This window comes from Orcinus orca, chromosome 12, assembly GCF_937001465.1.
Source record: "Orcinus orca chromosome 12, mOrcOrc1.1, whole genome shotgun sequence".
Classification (NCBI taxonomy): Eukaryota; Metazoa; Chordata; class Mammalia; order Artiodactyla; family Delphinidae; genus Orcinus; species Orcinus orca.
Window position 1 is genome coordinate 10,032,991 of NC_064570.1, and position 23,425 is coordinate 10,056,415.

Consider the following 23,425-nt stretch of genomic DNA (forward strand, 5'->3'; position numbering starts at 1 on the left):
TACTAGACCTGTATAGAAACAACTGCCAAAGTTACAAAACTCAGAACCACTAGAAATCAGTTGAAATGTTCAAATTCTAAGTTACCTTTGACTGAGATAAGCCTAATAAAACAATGAGTCAGGATTTGTGCAAAATTAAGGTTTTGTGGAGGAGAAAAAAGAGCGCAGATACTTCCTTCCTATTAGATTAGCTTTAAAAAATTAATGTTAAAACAGCCACAATAGGCCTAACAGTTCTGAATGACTGCAAAATTGTATTCCTGGGTTATAGTTTCACCACACTCATAAACAGAAATAGGTCGTTTGCACCTCTGGGTCCCAACACAGTTAAGTCATTTCCCACTGAGACTGACTAATTCATGCTCATAGACATTAAGTAAATATTAAGTTTGTAGATTTTAGTTCGACTTGGGAGAAAACGAAGCATACAAGAAACGAGTAATTAGATAGTGTCCAAAAGAAAAAGTAAAGAAAGATCAAAGGCACATTAAAGATCACTAAAAGGATCAGAGACGTATATGGGATATAGACACACACGCCACATCCACCAAGACGATGCCATTAATGTGTTACCAGTGAGTCAGATTTCAGTTTTTCCCAGTGTATACAGAAACAGGAAAAAAGATCAATTGCAAATAAGTGTTCAAATACCTGACCAATACTGAATACCTAGACCTTTGAAGAAACAAGATAAAAATATATTTGCTGACTTACAGATAATAGTTACCTGTATGAACACTTTTGAGTAGATATGCAAAAGTGAAAAGCATCTAATTCTTTAAAAATCATTCAATCATGGGAAAAAAATTTCAAATCGTGTTCCCACAAGTTGAATTTAAGGCTACAGAAGCAATCTGCTAGTTTAGCCATAAAACAAATGCAAAGCCTTTACACAGTGGGGCAAGCCATGAGAGCTGCTGGCACAATAATCTTCCACAGTCCTGCTGCATACTCAGTATAAGCATGAAGGATTGTGGAGATGAGTTCACAAGAACTGACCCTACAGGCTTATTAAATATGCAGTGAATATTCTGCATGCATGCTGGGTATTTAATAAACAATGAAAAATGCAGAAGACGACCATATGTTAAATACTGCAAATACCGAATTAGCTCTATTTATAATTAGTTTTCTTTTAGTAATTTTTGGTAGATATAGAGGCAAAAAAAACAAACTAAGGATATAAAACTTGAGTTAGTTTACCAAATATTTAAATATTTATAAAGTGTTAATGTCTTTTTACTTTTAATTTATATTTATTTATAATGTAATACCTTGCTAGGCTTATAACCTCTAAACAGTTTTGATTTTGGTAGTATTACAACGTCATTCCACCTGTACTTGCAGCACAACTAGTTTGACTGTACTAACAAAATGCCACGCATCTAGAAGGAAAAGTAGGAGTCAGGTAAGAGCACCCGTACCTTACGCTCTCAAGTTTTCACCAACTACCCTCCGAGATGTGATTTTCAAAGTAATTGATGGTGCCTAGGCTGTCCTTCTATGCAGCTACATGAGAGGAAAGTCAGGCTCCCCTAGTAAGTACTTCTCACCAGTTTAGTTACGTGGCTTAAGAATTACTAGCAAATATGTACAAAAGGCAAGTAAATCTAATAAAAAGAACTACAGGTCTGGAAGACCACGATTCTAAAAATCTGTGACTCCTCCGTCTGTGCTCTTTATTTCAGGGCAGCCAATCTATTCCTTGATCTCACCCTCAGCTCCTCTGCCTTCCTTACCCTGCGTATCTGTGATCTTCAGGTCCTGCAGACTTACTTCTTAAGGATCTCTTTCCTCTTCCACTATGCCAGCTCTGGCCCACATCACCTTTTCACCTGACCTAGTCAACCCCTTCTCTGGTCTCTGGCAAACCCATCCTCCACAAAGTGGCCCAGATCATCTACCTAGGTTGCAGATCTAACCACTACTTGACTTTAAATCTTGTAATAGCTACGCATTTTCTGTAGGATAAAATTCAAATCTTTAACCTTTTCAACCCTAGAGCTTGCCACAGAGGCAGAATTTAACTACTTTTCGTTCCCTCTGAGTTTTTTCATGGACCTCCTCTGACCTGAAAACAGCTCTCATCTCTCCTGTCCTCTCTTGCCTAAATACAAGCCAAGCCCTCAAGCTCTGCCCAGGGATCAACCTCCGAGAACGCCTTCCCACTCAGCTCCACCACACTCCACATCCTTGGCATAACTCAGCATGGGGACAACCACACCACAGGATAATTTACCTGTCTATAGGCCTGTACCTACAAACTGACTGAGTAGCTCAAGGGCAGGAGCTGAGATTTAATCTAGTTGTGATTGGAACATACGGGTCCAATAAATATTTGAAGCAGGGATAAGAAATAAATGAATGAATGAAGTTAGAATTATGAACTAAACACGGCATTCTGATACCATTCAGTGGTTGAATTTCACAGCCCCCAACCTGGGGGCGTGGGAATTTCAGTAAATTCTATTCCATGGCTAATTCAAATTTAAAAGTCATTTACTACTAAATACAACTCTTGGTCTCCTATGCTATTTCTCATATTCTCCACGACAAAGAAAGAAGGAAAAGAAAATACTACCATAATCTGATCTTAATCCCAATAACAGGGAAATCTGAAACTTTGGAAGATTTTAGGACCTCTCCATTTGATTAAAAAAACACAAGTCCTCTCTGTTGAGCCTTCCAATCCACTTAGGGGAGCTGATGAAACCTACACAACAAGCTACATCAGACTACACACCTTGAGTCCAAAGGCAGTATCCTCCGAGGTCAAGACTTCAACCTGGAATCATAAGGAAAAAAATAATTCAGGCACTATCAAAAGCCTTCTTTGAGTCTAACCGCAGACACCAGAGCACAGGCATGGCCCAGAACTGAGACTTTTGAGAAAGCTGGTGTTCAACTTATGTCAGGTGTCAAGAAAGAGAGATCTGTGAGTCTCTTCATGAGTGGGTATAAATCCAGGTCACTGCCCTGGCTTCCAGTTTTATAACAGGGTGAGCACCTATCAAATTAATATATTTGCTATCATGTTGAAGTGGTGGTAGAAGTTCCTCAAAATGATCTGGGAAGTTAGGAGAATCATGCTTCTCACTTAGATCACAAGATGTCGCGCATACTTTTTGAACTTTTACTGTCAGTGAGGGGAAAGTTATGCTCCATAAAGCAATTTCATCATGCTTGTAAAGCTGCTAGTAATTTCTTGTCTCGTTCACATCAGAGTGGGTAGTCCTGAATCTCGGGAATGCTGCAGAGCAAGACTTCCTGAAAGCAATACTCAGGAAGAGGCAGGCAGAGTCTAAGCAACAAGTTGTGAAATGATGGCAAAACTTCAAAATTGCCTGTCAGTCTTATGCATTAGAAGACAGAGCTCATTAACATGAATTTTAAAAGCTGTGTGGAACAAGACGTGTATTGATAATTACTGTTTTTTAAACCTAATTATTCAGTCTGGTGTATAAAGCGTTTAAGTTTGACTACTACAAAGTACCAGTATATGATGGAAAAGAGCAAGGAAAGAAAGCAACAGAACAAATAGGAATATTTTTTTAAGTGTCTGGGGAAGACAGTGGAGGTGGGGCAGTAACATCAGACTACCTGGCTTCACTGTTAGTGGGGCTTTTTGTTTTTGTTTTTTTTTTAATGCGGACCATTTTCTAAGTCTCTATTGAATTTGTTACAATATTGCCTCCGCTCCACATCTTGGCTTCTTGGCTTCTAGGCATGCGGGAACCCAGCTCCCTGACCAGGGATCGAACCTGCACCCCCTGCATTGGAAGGCAAAGTCCCAATCACTGGACCACCAGGGAATTCTCTCACTGTTAGTTTTAAACACCTTAAAGTCAGGCATTTGTGGTAGACACTTCAGTAGAAAACATACAGGCTATCCAATGTATCTTGCTATAAAAAAACACTGGATTTTTCCCTTGGGGGGGAGAAAATACTGAAAGGAAGATCACTGCAATAAGACTGTCATCCAGTATGAAAGTAAAGGGGTCACAGAAGAAATGAGGAAACAAATTGCACTCTCCAACTGCTCTACTGAAAGTGACGCTCACCCACCACCTGGTACCTGACAGAGGTTGGTGCACAAGGCAAGGGAAACGCATGAATGATATTGAGAAGACGAGCAGCCTAGTTCTGATGAAAACCATATGTTGCTGATACCAAATGTGATTTTAGGCTAAAGACTGAAATGTTGGATAACTACAGCACAAGATCATTATAAGATTCACTGACAGCATTTGTGTTTACACTTAGATTTCCAAAGCTAATTGTTAGACTTAGAAACAAGATCTTCTTATAGTCTTTAAGGAAAAAGAAAAAGAACTCAGTTATTTGCAATTTACATATGTTTGAATTTCCTAAGTCCTGCCTTTCACAACACTAGGTTACTAGCCTCAAATATTTTTACATTAAAACTTCTAATCGACATTGGAAACGTTAGTTAAGGAAAAGCACAAGCAGCAAAGTCACCAAATCTCAGCTACTATAAACACAATATGACATTTACTCTTGAATTATACACATACTTCATATCTGCATACCTCAGTGTTAGGTACATTCACCCTTGATATGATATTTTAATATGTATAGAATTGTTTTTAGAACATATTGTATGTTTAAATCTGCAAAGATCATCTCCAGAGTGAGTTCTGCATTTGCTTAACACAGTACGAAAAGTCAAAGTAGTAAGAAAATTCAATGGCAAATAGAAATCTATTTAAAGATATGGCTTTAATATATTGGACAACTTGAGATGATAGCAAACCAAAACTTTCAAGTGAAATTTAGGAACTCTCCATGTGGTATGTCAGCAGACAGAGACGAAGACAGACTTTGGGGATTGGAGTAAGGAGGTGGATCTCAAAAGGTCAGCCTCATCTTCTACCCTAGATTTTATCTCCAGGAGGGCTCAAAGTGATGTTTTGAAATTCCCAAGTATTAACCAGTTTAATTAAAGCAACTTTTAAAAATTTACGGTTTGTTCAAAAGCACTATGGTTTAAATACATGTGCACTCTAGTTCAGTATCCTTTATAATTTCTATTCCTGTAAGATTTTAATTGCAATACCTACAGAAGGACAGCTGATTTTTAAAACATGAGATTAACTTCAATTTAATAAAAAAGAAAGACCAATGTCACACAGAAGTTTTCATGTTGTATCTAATAGCATTTTTACCTAAGTTGGAAGGAATCCCCCTCTAGTGGGAGTAAGGGAGTATTTCAACTGTCACACATGATTTTCAGGTGGTAGTCATTAAACTTAACTAGCAACAGAAACCAGCTAAGCTTTTTTGTTCTTTTATCATAAATTTGAATCTTTTGAAAACAGAAGGAGGATAAGGATTTTCTATTTCATAAGCCCAACATCTATAATTCCTATAAATAAGCTAGAAGTAGATTTGTGCTTATCTGATGGGATTTTAGTTATTAGACAACCATCATCAGCAAATTGAGACTACTATGATGTAGTCTCAATTTTAAGTTAAAACAAGAATTTACAACTGGAAAAAATCAGTACATTCTAAGTGTAAAGATTTAATAATGTAGCGGGAGGATAAAGTGCTGACAGTCTGCATTCACTTGACTCATTAACAAAGACTTTCTGGATATTTACTACATGTAAGACACGTGCTCAGTGCTGTATGAGATAAAAAGTGGTGAGTTTCACTAAATTATTATTAATTGGGTACAATGTATTTAAACATTCATTTAAAAAATAAATTCAATCCAGAAATGAATAGACGAGATTACTCATGGTGTCATTTTTCTTTTTAATCTTCAGTTTAGGGAGATTTAAAACTAGCAATATTATAAAATCATCCAGAAAAAAGGTCACAGGTTTATCTAAATTAAAATTAGGACATGATACCCAATGTTCTCCTTCTCCACACAGATGCTGTAACAAATGCCAAAGATGACTCTGAATATACTGATGAGAAGCATACCTGACATCACTGGGAGAGAGAACCTGTCAAGGGGTCCTGAGGTATAAGGTGTGAAGGGATTTGTGTGGGCTAACAAAGCAGAGACTTCCTAAGTCCAGGATAAGTCCTGCCCTTGCCGTTAAACCATGCTTCTTTCAAATGATGCTACAATCAACACTTCACATGCCTAAAAGGATTCCATTTGTAGAGAATTTCTAAAAACCACTGTGGAAATTCAATCCGCCAAGTTCAGAAGCAGCTACACCATTCACAGTTCTTTCATTCTAATCAAGCAAAAAACCTTCAATTGGCTTCTCTCTCTCCCAATTACCCTAACAAGCCCTCCCTCTGCCAAAATTAAAATAAAACACTTTAATTTCCAATCATTCTATTAAGAAAATTGGGAAAATGTGAATTCATGAATTTGGAAGTAACAGTGGTTGTACCTTCCCCTTTCTTGAATCACTTTCAAAGCCTTTTTTACTTTCATCTCTAAAGCAGAAAACACAAATATTCAGCAGCATTTTCATGTACACACTGCTATATTTAAAACAGATAACCAACAAGGACCTACTATATAGCACAGGGAACTCTGCTCAGTATTCTGTAATAACCTAAATGGGAAAAGAATTTGAAAAAGAATAAAAACATATATGTAAAAAAAAATTGACAAAACTATGTCCCATTTTAATAAAGATTCTAAAATCGGGATCACACTGTCACAAAAAGAAATAAAGTAACAAATAATGATGATTTATAATTATGTGCACAGATTCTTACTCATAATTAAAAGAATGCAAGTCAAAACTTCCAACATTATTCTATTTTTCTCACCATGGATTACCAAAGATTAAAAACTTAGATAATTATAATATCGACAAAGATGTGGGAAATCACTCAAATCATGGTCTTGCACTGATAAGAACATATATTGGAATAAAATGCAATTTGGCAGTATCCACCAAAATGTATACACATGCGATTAGGTGTAAACCCAACAATTCCACTGATATTCAAGTGCAAAAATAAAGACTTACAAAGTTGTTTACTAGAGTTGTTTGCAACACTAAAAAGCTGAAAACCACCACCAACAAAATGTCCATCAACAAGGGGGTGTTTAATAAGTTCTCATACAGCTAAGCAGTAGAATATTATAATACTGTTAAAAAGGAGGTGTGTCTATCTGTGTAGATAAGGAAAAATTTCTACGATATCACATGAAGTGAAAAGAATCAGAATAGTGTACATAGTAAGCTAACATCTGTGTTAAAAATAAAAGTGGGAGTCGATTAATATGATTGATACACTTAGACTATTTTGTAAAGATATGTAAGAAATACATCAGTGATTGCCTCAAGGGAGAGACTTATTTTTCATTGTATTTTGTCTCACAATGTAAGAATTTTTTCACCAACGCATGTGTTTTTCTTGTTCAATTAAAAGTAATTAGTTAACAAAATAAGCCAATGATAACATTATAAATTGTTCAATGTCAATAATAATCATAGAAATGTAAGTAAAAGTCTTATCTTGCAAGTTGGCAAAGCTTAAAAGTATAGTAGTCAGCGCTTGTGTGTACAACCAGACCCTTCAACACTTGTGATGGGTAGGTAAATAAGAACAGCCCTCCCAGAAAACAGTTTTCCATTATACATCAATAGCCTCAAACATATTCATACCCATTTACCCAGCAATCTATTTGCTAGAGAAATCTTTGTGATCTGATTTGTGATCAAGTGTTTATACATTAAGTGTGAATACTACATCATTATTTGAAATGATGACAAATTAGAAAAAAGTATAAAAATAGGGACTGGTTAAACAAAGTATTATATATGATTGACCATTGCATAACCATGAAAAACTCAACTTTTCAAGAAATATTTTATAAATTAGGGAAATGCTTTTGACATGTTAAAATTTTAAAGTTGGATTAAAAACAGAAAGTTGACATTATAAATAATCAAATCTATCCATTTGTTCCCTCCATGCCTTCTAGAATATGTGCCACGCTGGAAATTGTCTTGCCCACTCCTGGATTTTATAATATTCATTCATGTTTTCTTTTAGTACGTTTCACTTTTTATTTTTTACATTTAAATATTTGATCCATCTATAATTTATTTTGAAATAACAAGGGGAGGAGGACACGCAGTTTTAATTTTCCATTTGAATAACTGTGATGCAGAATGATCCATTATTTTCTCCAGTGATCATACATACCATACCTTCACCATAATAAAACATTAAAATGATACCAAGTTTGCCTCCAATTCCAGGTAGGGATGGGAAAAGCAAAACTATCTGTGAGGTGTTCAACCCAAAGGCAGATGGGAGTGAGAGGAGGAGAAGAATCTGATGGAATCTGCAATCACAATATTTGTCCACAAGTAAATTACTAAGCATTCAATGCTTTTAGAAAAAATGATTTTTGCCTAGATTGATGTTCAAGGGTTAAAGATACTATTCTACTTACAAAGATTGCTGTGTCTCTTTTTTGGTTGGTCCGAAAAGACCAATACACCAACTACAACGATTATGCATACTTTTACCTATTATACATTAAGGAGAAGCAGATGTTAATAAATAAATTGTTCTCCAAAACCATGTCACAGGATTTATGAAATGTAGTCTGTAGGAAGAAAAGCTCTCCATCCTCCACCTCTCTTCCTCTCCCTCTCCCTCTCACATAAGCACACAGACAGCTCACCTTGGGTTGCAAAGTTTTAATTTTAGCAAGCAAGGAACTTGTTTCATCTTTTTAATATTACTATTGTTTATTATTACCACTACTATCATTATTATTTACTTTTTTGTAATCCATTTAAAAAACGAACACTTAAAAAAAACCATGTAAAACCCTGGCAGCATTCTTCTCTTACTTATTATTCTCCTCATTCTTCTTCTCAGCATGTACGGGCCACATGACAGCTCAAGGACACAGCTTGCAGAAACTGCTAGGTGTTTGGTTAGCTGGTAATAGAACACACAGTGATGCCTTCTACTATTAAGTGCTCTGAGTAGAACATCCATTCTCTGAATGTATTTAAAATTAACTAAAAACTTGTACCTATATAGGGAACGGATAAATAAGTATTATTATCTATACACCAAACACCATTTCTGTTATACTTAATATAGTGTAATACAATTTCAAGACAAACAATGGATATGTTATAATTACACTTTTCACTGCAAGTGTTATGCTCACATCATCTTCTATACTAGAATGTTAGCTGTTATCTTCATAACCTGGGCTGTTAAATTTAAAACAAAGGTTGTGAGCATTGTGGTCACACTCCTCTTTCTAATTATGTTCTCTAACTGGGTGAGGATACCTTCACTTAAGATTCACAAAGCAAGCACAAACTCATGATATGGCTCAGAGAAGACAGACCTTGAGTATAGAACAGCATGCAAAAATAGCCCCACTCTGCAGGTGGAGTCTGTTTCTCTAACCCTTTAATCTGGGCTGGACATATGATTTGCCTGGATCAACGGAATGCAGCAAGAGGAAGCATAGTGTACCACCTCCAAGTCTAAGACTCAAGAGGCAATGCACCCTTTTAACCATACTCTTGAAAGTCAACCAGCCACCATGTGAACGAGGCCATACTAGTTTGCTGGAGGATAAGAGACGTATGGTTCCGTTACCACATCATCCTAGCCAAGAGCCCGTCAACTTCAAGGAGCGGAGCCATTTAGCAGATCAGCATCGCTATCTGAAGACGGGAGAATGAGCCCGGCAGAAACCAGGAAAAATACCCGGGCCAGACTGTCAAAATGATGCATCACATGGCCCTCTCTTACCTCATAGCCTTTGCACTTGCTGTCCTCTCCTCCTGGAACACTCTGCTACCAGATCTTTCTATTTACTGGTCCCTTCAAATCACTCACACCTCAGTTTAAGGGTCGCCTCCTCAAAGAGCCCCTCTACCTTTCTGGTATTACCACCTGAAATTTGCTTACTTATCCCTTTACTAAAATGTAAACTTCACAAGAGTAGGCACCTTGCAAGTGCCATTCACTGTTGTGTGTTTCTTACCTAGAAAAGTGCCTGACATGGAGTAGGAGACCAATAAATAATTGTTGAACAAATAAATGAGTAGGTATGAATGAATGTGTTGAGGACTGTAACACAATGAAAATATGAATACACGTTTATAAACCACAATTTGACACAGCTGTAGATCTAACAAGATTTTAAAACATGCTCCACCTAATGTAAATATATTAAAGTTTTCAAGGCAACTAACTGATGGCACACCACTATTCCAGTCTGCCCAGTCTTCCTCTCTCCAAAATAAGCATGTTGTCTAAAAAAAACTGTACAAGAAAAAGAGGAAGCCTTCAAAAATGGGTATTAGTTGTGTGAAAAAGCTTTGCTACTGAGTTTATTTTAATACCTTTTTGAGTTCAAAATTGTTCAATATTAATCTTCTATAATAAAGGGTCATACAGGCCTTGTCTCTAAAGAATCTCTAGTTGTGAACACTCGAAAAATACTGGTAATTCAGGACATGGGCATTTCAGTACAGAAAAATGTCAGGGAGATAATTGCAAACCTTCATCTGCTCACTGAAGAGCTGGATGCCTGGGGACACATGCGGCTCAGGTCAGACTGGAAACAACTAACAGAAACCTGAAAAGGCACCTCTTCGGAACAAAGACTGACCCAAAGGAGAAGGAAGGCACCACACTTGTTAGTGACACTCACGTCGCTACTTCATGTCAAGGGGCACACCTTGACCTGAAATAATAGAGTCACTTTCTGAAACAGTGCTGATGGATGATTACAGCGCTCCCCTGAAGAGTGAATTATCAAGGAGGAACCCTCTGGTTCCACCACAGACAGCAGTACCATATGGCAAAAGAAAATATGAGTAATTTGTTTAAAAACATGGGATTCGAACACGAGAACTGATTTTTTTCAAGTAATCTACTGTGACAAGATAATAAAATAAAAGTAGCCTTACCACATGATCCAGACATCTCACTTCTATGTACTTACTCAAGAGAAATGAAAACATGTTCACCTGAAAACCTGTATGAAAATGTTTATAGAGGCTTTACTCAAAATTGTCAAAAACTGCAAACAATCCAAATGTCTATCAATTAGTGAACGGAGACACAAAACAATGGACTACATCCATACAGCAGAAAACTACTCACCAATAAAAAAGGAATTGATTACTGATATAAGCAACAACACGAATGCATCTCAAATGTATTGTGCTAAGTAAAAGAAGCTAAAGCCAGACTCAAAAGGCTACTGACTGTATGATTCCATTTCTAAGACATTCCAGAAAAGGCAAAACTGTCAGGAAAGACAACAGATCAGTGGTTGCTAGGAGCTGGCTGTGGAGGGAGGAGCTGACTACAAAGGGGCAAAGGAAACGGGGTGATGAGAAAGTTCTATTAAAAAGGTTCTAAGGTTCTACTGGAATACTATTCTTCGCATATCATTGAGTTTTGCATTTCACAAAACAGTAATCCACGGTACTCAGCGAATATTACCATTTCCAAATACACAGACAAGAACTAAAGTAAAATAATATTCCAGTTTGTCATCCTCAAAACGCCTCTGATTTTTATTGTAGAGTGCGCCTTTTTTCTTTTTTGATAACGTGTTCTAGATCATAGGACTGAAATTTTCAGACGATAATTTCTAGGGATTTCTGAATGATTTGGGAATTGCTAGATTTTTCTTCTGGGAGGGGGGATTTAAGGTTTCTGAAATTTTTTGGTAAGGTAGAAAACAACTTTAGGGTCTTTATTGAAACTAAAAAGGGATCGTGTCTAATGAAAATCTTTGATATTTAATACGCATAAAATTGTGCATAAAATTGAATTTCAACATGAAAACCAGCAAAATCAACTTAAAAATCAAAACTACAGCCAACACTAAAGTTAAAGTAGTATGTACAAGTTCAGACAAGAAAATACAATACAACCTTCAGATATGAAGTATGACACTTAACTCTTCATAAGCTATAGCTCAGAAATTTTGAAGTTCAGTTTTTAAAATTCAAATCTTAAAAAAAAAACCTGTTAAAGGACCACATAATTACATTTATTTGGTAATCCAGCCGTAATAACTCTAAGAGATGTATGAGAAAATTCAGAGTTACTGAGCTTATACCGTGAAACTATTTTCTACATATAAAGTAGCAAAAAGCTTGAAATACAGTCTCAGGGTTGAAAAACTTGGTTTTTAACGTATGAAATATTTACTCTCAGTAGGCCCTTTCAACACTGTTATATTAAGTAGACTCATACAAAGTCTTTACAGCTTTTTTTTTTTTTTTTAATTTAATTTTGGCTACATTGGGTCTTCGTTGCTGCCCATGGGCTTTCTCTAGTTGCAGTGAGCGGGCTTCTCATTGCGGTGGCTTCCCTTGTTGCGGAGCATGGGCTCTAGGCGTGCGGGCTCAGTAGTTGTGGCTTGCGGGCTCTAGAGCGCAGGCTCAGTAGTTGTGGCGCACGGGCTTAGTTGCTCCGCGGCATGTGGGATCTCCCCGGACCAGGAATCGAACCCGCGTCCCCTGCATTGGCAGGCGGATTCTTAACCACTGCGCCACCAGGGAAGTCCCTCTTTACAGCTTTTTAAGCAAAAATGAGTTTTCTGAAATTAAAAATGTACAACCAAACTTAAAATAAAATTTAAAAAAACTAGTTACTTGGCAGTAACATTCATGTCATGTTTCACCAAGAGTTTATAAACAATTTTGGCCAAGGATCTCCAATGGATTTAATTTTTGTCTAGACCAGTGATTCTCAACCAGGAAAATTTTTGTGCCCCTCCCCCCTCCAATAAGTCAGGGGATGTATGACAATGTCTAGTGACATTTTTAGTCATCACAGTTGGGGGTTAGGCTGGGGTTTGCTCCTGGTATCTTGTGGGTACTACAAAGCACAGAGTAGCCTTTTTACAACAATGACTTATCAGGCCCCAAACTGTCAATGGTACCAAGGTTAGAAACTCTGGTCTAGACATGGGAAATCCCAGCTACTGATATTAAGCACAGGAAGAAAAGCCTTGATTCAAATCTTGATTTTATTAACAGGAAGAAAAACAGTGTTTGGAATGAAAGCTGCCTCAGGTGCTGAAACAGTTACACTGCATTATCATCATGTTCATGGTGGAAGGGCTACAGAACCAAGGTTCCACAAAGCAGTGGTTTAGTACTGTTGAAGTAAAATGCTGTAAGACAAATTTTTCTTCCAGAAAGAAGCTCTCAAGCTCAGTGACAACTCTGCACAGGGAGATAAACCTACTCATACAAAATGTGAGCTCAATGCCATATTTTATTTTATTTTTTAAAAGGGAGAGTTGTTACCAATTATAATTAATACAAATTCACTTATTTTACAAAATGGGGGAATGGGTAAAAGCCAAAAGTAAAAATAACCTGAGATAGCTAAAGCCTGTTAACATATATAGATGCAGGTGTATGCATGTTCATATGTGTATATCTTAGCCTTATCTATTACCTAATTGCAAGATTAGTCAAATCAGACTTTTTTTTTTTTTTTTTTTTTTGCGGTACGCGGGCCTCTCACTGCTGTGGCCTCTCCCATTGCGGAGCACAGGCTCCGGACGCGCAGGCTCAGCGGCCATGGCTCACGGGCCCAGCCGCTCCGCATGGCATGTGGGATCCTCCCAGACCGGGGCACGAACCCGCGTCCCCCGCATTGGCAGGCGGACTCTCAACCACTGCGCCACCAGGGAAGCCCCAAATCAGACATTTGATTGAAATCTCACTGAAATCTATTATTTACTTCAAGACTCCCTCTGAAAAACCTGGGGGAGTGTAGGAATCGCATAGTCACTAGGACTATTAGGTAGGCAAAGTATAATTTCACAATTTGCTGTAAACCAGGCAAATGCTTGGAGCAAACAGAAACGGCTCCTGGAGACAGTGGGCATAAATGGCATAAATGACTATTCAAAATAGGTATGTCTTTTGTGCTGACACTTATTTGGGTTAGGGTTTCTGAATCTAAGACTTTATGATCAACAAGAGAATACTGACTCCTAAACGAAGTTTGATGTACCTATAATTTCAGATGTCTTTTCACCAATGGGATTGGGGGTATTCATGTAACCATGGAATATGGTGCTGGGAGGATGTGAAAGAAGTGAAATTGCTTTTTACTCAATTTATGTTATACTTTTCTCAAATTCCATCAACTTCTGTGAAAAGTTTGTTTTCTTTTGCAATTATATATCATTTCTGAGATACACAGAAAATTAAGCCTTTCCATTAATTCAGTACTCAGAAAGCTAGAGAGTTAAAAAGCTTGTCAACCCAAAACTCACTTACCAGAACCAACTTAACCACTATTACACAAGACGGTAGCTCAAAATCTAAAAAGAGCTGCTATCTTGGCCCACTGATGATCACCAATGAAGGCTTATGCTAACACTGCATTTGCTCTTCATACTCACTAAAATGTGAAGAGGTGTACAATACCATAAACTGGTACATGACCCTCCCCTTTTAGCAAAACACTCAAATAATATTTGATTTGATTTAATTTAAAAGGGAACTGGCAAGTGTCCTACGCAAGCAACTATGATCAAGGTTAGGAACGTCCCTGCTAGAATCTATTATTTTCTACAAAATCTCTTGTTTGTATACACATCACAAGTGAAAATACTGTGCATATTCATCTGCCACAATAAACATAATAACATTATAACCCATAAAAGCAAATAGAAGAATGTTAATATTCAGAACTCCTATTCAAGGCCATTTCTCTTATATTCTTCACGACACATTTCCTAGATTCTGCCTCTACATCAGTATTGATAAACTATCTCAAAACGACATTCCCATAATAGATCATCAAGTTTCCAGAATTCCAAGATTAAGCTGACTTGACTATGATAGAAGAAACATACCACATAGTAAGCTATTTATGTAAACAGTATCAAAGTAAATAAACTTTAGAAATTACATAGTCCATGGAGTAGAATAAAAAAATTTAAAACCAATTGGCCACAGTTGATTACTACTAGTTGGATTAAATGCATATCTTAATTAATCTATTGTACTATAGTTTTATGTGTCGTTTAGCTTACTTGAAAACGTCAAAGATGTCTAAATTGCAACATTCTACTTAAGACTCCTAGAGAAGGTGACCAATGAGAACACTGAATGATCCCTAAGTCTTCACAACAGAGAAAGGCTAAACAGCAGAAAGGGAATATTCCAAAAAGCCTATGAGCAGGAAAACACAGGCAGGAGATAAAACTTTACAAGCTTAGAGTCTTCTCAGCTTTTTCTTTTCTGTTTTGAATTTGATTTTATTTATTTTTTATACAGCAGGTTTTTATTATCTATTCTATACATGTTAGTATATATATGTCAACAGTTTCCTCAGCTTAAAAAAATTTTATTTTATTGACATATATTTGATTTACAAAGTTGTGTTAATTTCTGCTATACAGCAAAGTGACTCAGTTACACACATATATACATTCTTTTTTATATCGTTTTCCATTATGGTTTATCTCAGAATATTGAATATAGCTCCTTGCGCTCTACAGCAGGACCTTGTTGCTTATCCATTCTATACATAATAGGCTGCATCCACTAACCCCAAACTCCCAGTCCATCCCTCCCCCACCCCTCTCCCGGCTTTTAAATAAATGCTGAGTTGGTTTTCCCGCCAAAGGTGGAAGAGCATGTACTTGGCCCCAAATAGCCGTTATTACACAAATGGAAACCAAGCGCAGTCTAAGCAGCCCCAGCCTGGGTCAGCCTGACTCCGGGCAGCAGCGGAGCGGCCAACGGCGGCGGCCGCCCCACCCCTCACCCGCCGGCCCAGCTGAGTTCTCATAGGCCTGGGCTTCAGGCTCCACCCCGCGGCTGTCCTCTGGCACGGGCCCCGCCCAACGTTCGGCAGCCTGGGCTCCGAGCTCTGACCCCGCCCCTCGCCTGCCAGCCCCGCCCTGTTTTTGTCAAGTGGGTTTTGAACACCGGCCCCACCCTGCGTTTAGAGGCCTGGGCAGTGCTCGGACCTTCCTCCTCAGCGCCTTCAGTGCTTTTCCACCATCAGACACTCGTTTTAATCATGCAAAACGAGCTGCAACTCATCCAGTCCTAGAAGTTGGGTGGTGGTGTTCCTTTTGGTGCGGGGGAGGGAAGAGTGAAGAGAGACGCGCCAAAGTAGGGAAAAAATTAAAGCACACCGATTTGGGCAAGCCGAACTGGAGAAGGAAGAGGAGGTTAGGGAGGAAAGGAAGCAATTTCGTGTGGAACTGTGGCTAGAACTGGCACAGAAAAAACGCTCTTCTGCCTGCGTCAGTCCGGCCTGTGCGTTTCGTTTAAATGTTAAGCTGTGTCAGCAGAAACTTTACAGAACTACGTTGGACAGGGCACTAGGCACCTCCTGCCTAGGTGCCAATTTTCCGGCTTGCAGAAAGCTCCACAGGAGGCGCCACGGGCTCCCCCTCCCAGCGCCCCCCAAGAAAGGACCCGGGGCCGTGCAGTCCCGGGCAACATGGCCACAGAGGCAGGGGCCCTGGCTAGTCAAGCTGGAAGACACCCCCGACTCCGCCCCCGCCCAACACACAGGCTCACAGGCTACGTGCGGGGGAGGGGTGGCGGGGAGGGCGGGGCGAAGGCTGCCTGCCGGGAAACCTGGAGTGGTGGGCGGGGCGCGGTGCCTGCTGGGAGCTCGCCTCCGAGAGCTTTGTTGCACAACCTCGCCCCATCGCCCCAGCCGCCCTGCCCGCTCCCTCACCGGCTCCGCCGCAGCGCCTCGGAGCGGAGACTCGGGGTTCCTGGGGCTCCAGGCACCAAGGGAATTTCTGAACTGGCTTAAATCACTCATCTCCCCCGCCCCCACCTCGCCAGCCTTTCGGATTCCTTTTTACTTTCTTCCTAAACGTTTGTCTGTTTTTGTTTTTTTTTCCCCTAATTGATGGCCGAAGCAAACCTCTAGATGTGTCAACTGTTCAACGAATCTTGGTTATGAAAGCGAAAGAAACAAACGCAGAGTTGTTAATTTTTAACGCATAGAAAAATGAAAACAGTAATTTGGGGCTTGTGGCTAGAAAGGGGTTCTCGCTGCTTCAAGTATCTGATACTCCCCAAAGCCAGTCTCTGGCAGTGAATAAAAAGAGGTAGATTATTAGAGTGGTGAATGATAAACCCTGAAGCCGACAGGCAAGGCAGGAGGAGCAGCAGGCGGAGGCACACTAGGGCCGGAGTCGGGAGCGTCGCGGAGGGAGCGGGCTGGAGCAAGGGCCGCGCAGGAAGCGGCTCCCGCAGGAAGCGGCTCCCGCTCAGCGGTTGCCAGTGGTCGCCGCGTCTGAAACATCAGCCGTTAACATCCTTGCCTTTGAGGGCCAATGTTTAAAGTTTTAGTTTTCCGAATGTATATGTGATTTAATTATCAAATTCTGCAAGTAAGCAGCATTCTGTCACTCATTAAGGTTATGTATAATTTATAGCCACAAATGCCGTATTATTTCTTTTTGGAAGAAAATAAAGGAATCACGTAGATCATTAAAGGAAAATATATACAGCATAAACTCACATACCATTAGTGGGAAGAAAAGTCTTGAGCTATAAACAAGAGTTATGTGGCGGGAGGTAACAATGGTTTGAGGAAAAAAGAAAACAAAATTAGAGGAACAAGATTAATTTTGAGGAAACTGTTTAAATAGAGTTTTAAATCCCTACTGTGTAGGATTATGAATTTCAATTTGAGTAAGAGAAATGGCTAAAATTAGATTTCATTGTTGTTTATATGAAACCATTTCTCATTTAACCCTACCTAGAAACAGTAACAGAAAAACACGCATGGTGGCACATAGCTAAGACTTAAAGCACTTATAAGCCCTTATTCAAATTTTAAAGTTTGGGGTAATAAAAAAAAGATGATGCTCATTAATTTTGGATTCCATATTTTTTAGGTCTCAATTTACAATTACATGGTTATAACAACATTTTACCAATAAAAAAGATGTGCCCATGAACGTTTTATTTTTTAACTTTAAATTATATCCCTTATGAAGTGCTGAACTTTTAGCAGGGTGTAAAAGAGTAACATATAAACACTGCTATCTACAAGGATAAAAGACAAGAATACAGAGAACTATTCAAACCCATTTTAGGTAAATTTCTCATCAAAGAGGGAATGTTCAAAACATTTATATTCATTCCATTTATTTTCTGAATATTATTCATTTTCCTAAAACATACTTTGCTAAATGGTTTTCCATTTTATTTCAAGGTTTTTTAAAACCATAAATAGTTGACATTTCCTTAGTTATACATGCACTATTCCCTTCTTCCTGAAATTTCTCTCTCCTCCTGTCCCCCCTTTCACAGCTACTTTTTGGTCTTTGGCTGCTTTTTAGTTTTCCAAATTATGTCAGTTGGTTGGTAGGTAGGAAGGTATTTATGTATATACGTATTTCTGCTTGCCTGCACGCACATCAGAAGAAAAAGGCAGGATAAAAAAATTCTTAAAGGGACATAAGAGAGAGATTTTCAGAGAGTTCTAATGAGATATGATGGTTATGTGTGACGGTAGTCAACATGACACCCCAGTTTTCAACTTGCTGGGCTGAATGATAGCAAGGCTATGTCATTAACTAGCGACTAATGAGTCTGGTTTGGCGCTGTTTATTTTCACATGCTTGTGGTACAACCCCGGGAGGAGAGAGCCAGCCAGCTGGCAGCAGGAAGTACAGGTCAGGGTACCTGCACTGAAGACTAAAGAACTTGAAGTCATGGTCAATTAGATGATAGCTGAATTCATGGGAGCAGATGACTGAGCTTATTATATATAGAAAAGCATGCAGAATAAGATGAGAACAGAGCAGCCTAAACAGAACCTTCATGGGCATCGACATGTAAAAGACAAGTTCCTCCCTCTGCTGATGGAAGTATAACAGCCATAGGGTAGAAATGTTAGGATTTCAGAGTTGCTTTTTCCTCCACAACCAGGGAGAAATAGAAATTAAGAGTTTGGACTCAGGCAAGACTACCCGGGACTGATTTTAATTCCTCCAAGCACTGGCTTTGTATCTTTAGGCATGTTTCTTAGCGTCTCTGTGCCTCAGCTTCCTCCTGTGTAAAGTGAGTATAATAATGACAGCAGATAGTTGTTATGAGAATTAAATAGCACCTGACTAAAAGTTCGCTTTGATCATCATCCAATCACTCCCCACATCCGGATTTTCAAATCCATCCTAGCCTCTATTCCTGTTACCACTGCCTTAGTTGAGTGCCTCATCTCTCCCTTTAAAACCTAGAATACTGTGAAACTGGTTTCCTTGACACCAGGCTCTTTCCCACCCATCACCTTGCACAGTTCCCCAGTGTTGTCTTCAGCAAACATAGATTTGAAGTATGTCACTCTGCTCAAAACCCTTCAGAATATCAAGAGAATTGGGTCTAGACTCCTTACCTTGGGATAAGGGCCCTGGGTAGTCTGTTTCTTATCTGCCATTCAGTTTCATCTCCCTGTACTCGTTCCTTTAATCACCTTTGGTAACTTGCGTGCTGAACCTACCATATATTTTTTTTTCCAGGCCTGTATTCATACTGAGCCCTTTACCTTCCCTATAATTTTGCCCTTTTGAAATCGCCATGCTTTCTTCCAATAAGACCTTATTGATCCCCTTCATTAGAATTACTGCACTTTGTACAGTACTGGATTGGATTTATATAATTTTATACGTAATCATACAAGTCTATTTTCCTCTAAATCTCTGAAGGCAAGGTCCATCCATTGTGTACCTAGGTATGTTCTACTACCCATAAAACCCCTAGAAAGTGTGCTACCCGTAAAACTCCTAGGAAGTGTGCTACACACATTTAGGTAACTAAATTAAGCAAAAACTTAAAAAGAGGGATAAAAGCTAGAAATCAGACATTCTCATACTCTAGCTATATAAATCCTCAGATTAGTAAACAGGAGTAAGGTTGAGACCTGAAGGTTCTCTTTCTCATATGCAGACAGGCAATCATTAAATAACTGTATTGGGGTAAGTATGTACAGGAAGTAGACAGTTTTCTTTACCGTCATAAAAAGGGGTCATTTTTAAAATATACAGCTTATTTTTGACCATTTTTTCCCTACTAAAAAAAGGAAGTTTCCATTTTACAAGTTTAGGCTATAGACATTTGCACCACACAGAAGGAGCTGGGGCTATGTTTACTTTCAGTTTACTTCAGTTTCAAAGCATAATCTGAGAAGGTGAGGCGCTCTTTACCTATGGATTGTCCTCTGTCAGATTGATAGAGCTTTGTTTCCAGATGAATGAGGTCTGGTTTCAGGAGAGAGACCAAAAAAGGAGTAAGAAGCAATCACCTAGAGGAAATTTTTAGTTTACTGGAGTTTCGGCTAGCATGAGAAATTCCTAAAATAAATACCATCTTTCTACTGATGGATTCCTAAAATGGTGCTAACCAATTACTTACTTTATAAAATTGACTAAATCCCTTTTGGAACAAAAAAGAAAGTAAAAACATACTTTATAAAATCCAATAGTTATAGAAATTACAGCCCAAACAAACAAAAAACAACTTCCTGTGGTCCCCAATAGATGGTTTTTCTGGTTGCAAGTATTATTTTTCAGTAGCTCAATAAATGTAAATTATTTCCCCAATTTGCCCTTTGCAAAATTCTCTGTAATCAACAAACATGGTTTTAAAAATCACCAGAATTGTTGTTAGACTACCATAGGCTTCCACACTGGGCAGTGACAGTAGAAACAAGAGCAATCAATCACTAACAAATCCACAAGCCGGAGCAATTCCTTTGGGGTATGCGCAGGGGTGGGGTGGGGTGGAGGTTGTATTTGGTGTAGATTAGTCTAGAGTCACACTGTCCAGTAGAAATTTAACGCAACCACATACGTAATTTAAAGTTTTTGAGGAGCCACATTAAGAAGAGAAAAATGGTGAAAGTAATTTAATAATATATTTTGTCTGACTCAATAAATCCAAAATATTATCATTTCAACATATGCTCAATATAAAAATACGTGAGATATTTTACCTTTTTTATATTGTCTTCAAAACCTGATGCATAATTTACAGTTGCGGCACATATCATTTTGGACTAGCCCCAGTTCAAGGGCTCAACAGCCATACTGGATAGGTCTAATAATCTTGGAAAAATAACAACAAAACTATTTGGGATTGGATGATGTAGTTTAAATTTATACTGAGGTGGACTTCTTTCTTTAAACTAAAGACATCACTGCATAAAGCGTATCAGTGATTCCTTTACTGATATGGAAACACAGGACAAAACATTCAAGGAGGATCTATAAAGATTAACACTGAAATGTTTCTAATAATGTAAAAACAGCAGCCAAGTGCTCAAGTATATAAATTAGTCAAATGTCTTCTGAGAGACAGAAATGAAGAAACCATTTCTAGTGACCCTTCCCTATACCAAACTGCAGAAGTGTTTCCATCTGTGAGAAGTCTCCAGTGAATGTCTCTTACAGCTCTATCAAGAGGCTCGGATCAGTCTGAGATCATTTTTGCTGTGTTTAAGGGCAATGAAGATGCAGGAATCCTGTCGTAATCTGCCTTTCTTTCTGAGGGGTGGGACGTATGCAGTGGTAGGACGGGGGTAATGCTGTGACTGGCACAATAAGGACAGTAGGGCATTTCCTACAATTTTACTATCATGCCAGGGATGAAAGGAGTGAAGGGAAGACAGAATGACAGCAAATGCAATGTTAGATAGTCAGCACTTGCTAAATTCTAAATCCAGAGAACCAAATGCTTCCATTAGAAAGAGGCTGTTGAGGTGCTTGGTTCCATCAAGGGTGGGTCCCTTTTAAAATACATCTAATCAGCTCCAGAAATGTCAATTTGAAAATACTCTCTTCCTCATACATCTATCACAGACATTCTTATCACTTTCCCTGAGCAATCTCACTCACTCCGATGGCTTCCAATATCAAACATTGTGATGAATCCTAAATCTTCATTTTTTCTACTTGAGCTCCAGGACTGACCAGACCTCTCCAACTGCACACGGAACAGTCTTGTGAGAATGTCACTCAAAAACCTTGAATTTAGCCAGTCAAAAGCTAAACTAATTTTCTCTTATCATACCACTGATCTCAAACCAACTTCTGTATTTTCTTTGTTCAATGACAAATGACTACCACTTTGCCTGAGCTCAAAACTTTGGAATTCATCCGTGTCTCCTGAGACTGTTCCAATCGGAAATCATACTGTCATCTTTCTCTTTAATCCAGGCTCTCACCAGCTCTTTATTCTTCAGGGCACAGTTCAAACTTAATTCAACAAACATTTTCTAAGTGCCTCCCATGTATGTAGCAAGCACTGTGTGAAATATGCTGGATATATAAGAGGTCCTTGATATCAAATGTCACCTCTTCTTTCCCAGTCCTATATCTCAGTCAGGTTAGCCAACTCCTTCTCAAAATACTGAATTACAACGATCTGATTATTTGTTTTCTACAAATTATTTGTTTGTATCTGAGTATTTGTTTTCTGCGCAGGCTAAAGCCTGCGCAAGTCCCTAGAAGATACAGAATAACATACTTTGCTATTCATCTTTTTATTCCTGGAATAATACGGAAACAGCACGGTATTTAGTATACAGACGGTAACTGATAAATTCTAATGAATAAAAATAAATGAAATAAACATTTGGTTTATCACCCTTTAGTTTACAAAGGAGACTTAACAGTTACACTTGTGATACCACCTAAAGGTTCATATTTAACTAAAATCTAGATGATCACCCTTCTATCAAAAAGCTGTTTATTTCAATGGAGTTGATAACATCATCCCACACTGTATTGTTAGAAATCTAGAAGCTCTCATATGAAGTTTTGCATCTACAAAGTCCAGTAGCTGTAACTGGTAAGACAAAAAAAAAAAGCTTATACTCCGTAACAATGCAATTACAAGTAAATTTTAATCCATGTAAGTATAGAAAGACCACCACTTATCACTTAATCTAGCAGGACCCAAGTTACCAGTGATTCATAGCATACCCCCCCTTAGTTTAAAACTTATACGGTAGCTAGTTTACTAACTATACTAATCAAACTTCTTAAAAAGAAATGAAACTGAGTTTATCTCATTCATCCCAGGAGGGAATTTCACGAAATAATATTAGGATAGTTAACAGAATTGATTGTGGAGGACCAGGATTGGAAAAGAGGTAAGAAACGAGGGAGATAGGTCAACAGAAATTATTTTCCCAGAACGCCACCACCAGCATTTACAATAATGGACACACAACGCTTCCAATATTGCTGGACTCTCAACTTCTGTGTCGTTTAATCAAGCAGGAGCTTATGACTGGCCAAGGCTTAGTCACACGTTCTCTCAACAGCTTGTAAGATCTGGTCTCCTTTGGATTCAGTAGTGAAAAAAACAAAGTTGTTTTTTTACTAAGTCTCATCCTTGGAGGAATGACCCCAAAAGAAAGTAGCCTTCAAAAACAAACCAAAACACCCAGC

The 23,425-nt window shown here is 38.5% G+C and overlaps 1 protein-coding gene across 4 annotated transcripts in view; it reads right to left on the reverse strand.

The window, feature by feature from the left end:
* Positions 1 to 23,425, reverse strand: part of ARID1B (AT-rich interaction domain 1B) — a 412,194-nt gene that overhangs the window by 165,362 nt on the left and 223,407 nt on the right. For 2 of the 4 annotated variants that reach the window (XM_033404248.2, XM_049695449.1), the window contains one exon: positions 2,744 to 2,785. The exons of the other annotated variants lie outside the window; for them this stretch is intronic. In XM_033404248.2, the coding sequence (XP_033260139.2) occupies positions 2,744 to 2,785 (42 nt within the window). The remainder of the gene's footprint in view (positions 1 to 2,743; positions 2,786 to 23,425) is intronic. 4 annotated transcript variants of the gene reach the window in all.